Consider the following 4,544-nt stretch of genomic DNA (forward strand, 5'->3'; position numbering starts at 1 on the left):
GTTGATAAGTATGAGCCCCCACTGCCGACCTTTCTACACTCCCCTTCTTCTCCCAGAGATTGTCCCCATGCTTTTCTGATCCACCCGTCTCTTTCTTCTCTCTTTCCTGTGGATTTTGGTTCGGTGGTTTTCGGTTGAGCGAGTGAAATTTGAACTCCCCAAGAAACCTACGCTCACAGAAGCTGACGCCATCACCACCACCACCATCCTCACACGCATTGCTTTCTTCTTCCTTCCTCTCTGTCCCCCTTTCTGCAGAGGCTTGTCCTTCTCCCCCCACCTAGTTGTTAAAATCTTGCTAACGAAAAGCGAAACACCTTGTGGGTATACTGCAGGGAATAAGGGGAGACCCTCAATTATGCGATGCGATGTGATTGTGCTGGTACTTTCATGTCGTTAGTTGGAGAGAAATCAAGAAGCAAGGTACCCATTTGCAGAAGAAAGAGAAAAATCTGAAGTAGAGTTTCCATCCTTTATCGTTTGCAACTTGAATTGCTGCTGCTGCTGTTATACAGTTTGTGTTCTCCTTCCAACCAAAACCACAATCATCAGCATCACCATCGTTACCATAACAAACATTCCTATAATTCGGAATTGGTGCGGGATCGATAAGGTGGGACGCAGAATGAGGGATTTAACTTCTTGTTTTGGGGAGAGTGGTGTTCAGATTGCCGATTTCTCGTCGTCTTCGTCGTCCTCTTCGTCTAGCGGGAGGCAGACGGCGCAGAATTTGGTAACATGTTTGTACCAGAGCATGGTCCGTGGCCGCCTTATCTTGATCACGGTTACATGGAGCAAGAACATGATGGGCCAGGCTATGAGCGTGGGTATAGATAATACCATCATCTGCGAAGTGGAATTCAAGCCGTGGATCTTCTCCAAGTGGAAAGGTTGCAGGACGCTCGACATCCATGGGGGCGACAAGATAGACGTCTTTTGGGACCTGTCTTCTGCGAGATTTGTGTCTGGCCCCGAGCCTCTGGATGGCTACTACCTCGCCCTGGTCGTCAACTGCGAGATGGTGCTCCTTTTCGGCGATTTGCACAAGGAGGTGTGCAAGAAGGCGAACGCGAGCTCGCCTGATTCAAGCTCGGTGTTTGTCGCGAAGAGGGAGCACGTCTTCGGCAAGAGCGTCTACTGCACCAGGGCGCAGTTCTGCAACAATGGAGGGGTTCATGATGTCTCCATAGAATGCGAGACGGCTGGGCTTGAAGAGCCGTGCCTGTCGATCCGGATCGATAAGAGGATGGTTATGCAGGTGAAGAGGCTGGCATGGAAGTTCCGGGGGAACCAGACCATATTGGTTGATGGGCTCCCTGTTGAGGTCTTCTGGGATGTGCATAATTGGCTGTTTGGGCAGACGATGGGGAGTGCAGTGTTCATGTTCCGGACCGCTCTTTCTGCGGAGAAGTTGGGGTCTAGCCTGAACTTCTCTGATCCTTCTTCGGTGTTGCCATGGCACATACTCAGGGAGAGGCAGTCGCAGGCGTCTTTAGGCTTCTCACTCATCTTGTATGCTTGGAAGAACGAGTAGACTGTGTATTCTCGGAGGATGATTTGCTACTTATCATCCCCATCATCCATTGCCTTCTGATTTGGTGCTCACAGAATATGCGTAGTGAGTGGTTGTTACTTGTTTATCCTCGTGCTGGATTATTGTTTATTCTTTATACGCTACCATTATTTTATTGACCGATAAAGATCAATGAACTTGTTTGTGTCATCCAGAATATATATTGGCATCGGGTCTTTTGATGATAATTGCCATAACATCTTACATATATGTATGTAAGTGTGCATCTTGGTTGCTAGATTTTCTTGTGTTTCATTCCTGCAAGGTGAAGTTGGGCTTGAGATGGGCATCTTGTTTATGTTAAAGTATCTATCACTTTGAAAACATTTCCTCTGTAGGGGAATTTAGATGACCATTTGAAAGTAGCCATTTCTCAACAGTTAACCAAATAAAGAAAGTACGGTTAACAGAATGTGTGATATAATGCTAACATGTGTTAGCTGTAATTCAAATGCAACAAACGCTAGATGTATTGGAATGCTGTCTAAATTTCAAGACAAATAAATCATTGTCAAGCCCTATAAACAAAGCACATGAAAATATGTATCAAGCTGCTTCAAAACTAGTAATCTTTGTTACTGTCTCTAGGATACAAAAAAGAGAGGAAGGAGCGGAGAAAAGGGTATGGAGTGGTAATGTGGAGACTAAACGTTAATCTATTAACACACACACATATTGTGTGTCTGTCAGCTGAACTCCATATCATGAAAGAGAAAAGAGAGTGAGAGATTTGTTTGCCAGAGACTGATATGTTCTTTAGTCTCTTCTGCATGTAATTAGCTGCAGATGCAAAGAAGCGCCATTAGCTTTTTTTCCCTCCTGGTTATGACCACTATAAAATCTGTCCATGCACCTTCGTAAGGGGCATGCAGATCATCTTTGCTTCAATGACTTATATGTAGAATTGTGATTCCTTTACTGTGTCATGCTACTCAGGCTTTAGTCTTCATTGCTTTTCTACTATGAACATCCTGCAATCGCTACATTTGCTTCTTGGAACCCATTGAGTAGTTGGAGCCGTTTTGGCATACCAAGTGTCTCTACATATCAGTCATGGGGTTTATTTCCTTTCACTTGCTTTTAATTGGAATTAGCTGGAGGGTGGATGCAGAAGCTCCAATGTGTAATGGCAGTATGTAGCAATAGAGCTATTTTTCTTCAGTCATTTGAATGTTCTTCTTGGCAGCACAGCGTTGAATTGATTTGCCTGGATGCCAAAAGCATTCTAGTTTTCAGTATGAGCGAGTATGTAGTTGAACCATTTCCTAATTTCATCAACTGTAATTTTATTAGAGTTGGATGGTTGATGCTGATTGTTTATTTGTGTGATGTTTTTTATACCAAGTCAAGTCACATTATCATAACCTAGAGTTCTCAGGTTCGAATTCCATGGGGATTATCCCCCAGTTCACTTATCAAAAAAAAAAAGAGGAAAATAAAAAAGGTCTGTCATCTGTGGGCCTTCCTGAAAATTATGTCCTTGCAGGAGGGTTATTTACTCTATGGACGTTCCAATTTGGTGGAGAATCAATCTCTTTGGATCGAAGGTATTGTTTTGCTGACTTTTGGGAAGACCAAATAATTTGTAGAAGGGAAAGTTATATTTTGTACCCATTGCCATTTTGTTTATTGGAATGATCGGATTATGTTTAAGGAATGTCATTTAGTTGTTCTTTCATAGTGTGCTATTTATGTGAATGTCTTTTGCATGTACATGTTATTTATTGGAATCTCCAGGCCATGATTATCCTCAAATTGTGAATAACTGATCATTAATATTTCAAATCCCTGTCATTGATATTTCTTTTTTATGTTTATTTGGTGAAACTTTCTCATGTTAATCCATGCTTATGAACACATGGTTACCAGAGGTTCATGCATATCCTTGGAAGCCAAGTCATGAAAGTAGACACACATATATAGTAGAGAATAACTGACTGCACCGATCCATGCCTACTGCTTCCTATGGGGCTTTTGGAGAGTTCTTTTCCGTGTTTTTCTGGAATCTAAGTGTACAGGTGTTCTATGTATTTGATTTTATATGAATGGAGTCTTGCAGCATTTGATTCTGATGCGCAGGTAGGTTTTTATAAGGTTTGAAAATCGACAGTGTAAAATTTTTATAAATATCATAAATATTCAAGGCTTACAAAATTATGTTTTTTTATCGAAAAACGTGATTCAAGTATCGTTTCCTAGCAAATCGACCATGCCGAATGCATCTGCATGGTCAGATTTGGGAAAAACAACTCGGAAACCCCCTTTGCTCACGGTAGGCTGCCATAGGCAGCTACTCCTCTCTCTCTCTCTCTCTCTCTCTCTCTCTCTCTCTCTCTCTCTCTCTCTCTCTCTCTCTCTCTATATATATATATATATATATATATATATATATATATATATATATATATATATATATATATATATATATATATATATATGTATATATATATGGATTTGAGAAGGTATATTACATAGAATTATAATTATAGCCCTTTACTTTTGGATTATGAAGAGTTTTTTATTCATTTCTCGAGCTCTTCCAAGTCTCTTCCCGATTCTTGCTTCTCATATATTTAAAAAATCAATACCTTTTGCTTCTGCTTCCAATATCTATGTCGCTTTTCAATTGTGCTCCCTTTTTGTCATCCTTGACTTTGATAATAGCATCTGCCCGTTGGTTTCTATGGTTTGTTTGTGCTTCTTTGTTCCTTTTGCTATTTCCTCAGATTCAATATCCATCTAAATTTCAAAGAGATTGAATCTAGAATATCTAAGGTTTGTGGGGTTCATATCTTAAACTCTTGGTCTCAATATTAAAATGTTAATTTTTATTCGTGAACATATATTGGCATTGAATGGCCCTTTATAGATAATATGTACCGCCTTCAATAAATAATTTCATTGAAAAACTTTAAGTTGAATTTTTTTAGTGCACGGTTCACAAACAGGTTTTTCTTATGCAATAAGGTGC

At 40.4% G+C, this 4,544-nt stretch overlaps 1 protein-coding gene across 1 annotated transcript; it reads left to right on the top strand.

Moving 5' to 3' along the window:
* Positions 1-625: 625 nt before the first annotated feature.
* Positions 626-1,928, top strand: LOC149832650 (uncharacterized). The gene has a single exon (XM_090012536.1). The coding sequence runs from the start codon at positions 626-628 to the stop codon at positions 1,532-1,534; it is 909 nt and encodes a 302-aa protein (XP_089868662.1). The 3' UTR covers positions 1,535-1,928.
* Positions 1,929-4,544: the final 2,616 nt, after the last annotated feature.

The sequence above is a fragment of the Nuphar pumila genome, chromosome 7 (assembly GCF_984573655.1).
Source record: "Nuphar pumila chromosome 7, dmNupPumi1.hap1.1, whole genome shotgun sequence".
Lineage (NCBI taxonomy): Eukaryota > Viridiplantae > Streptophyta > Magnoliopsida > Nymphaeales > Nymphaeaceae > Nuphar > Nuphar pumila.

What these genes read in the sequence shown, in the direction of transcription:
- LOC149832650 (XM_090012536.1), top strand. Translation starts at nt 626, where the DNA reads ATGAGGGATTTAACTTCTTGTTTTGGGGAGAGTGGTGTTCAGATTGCC.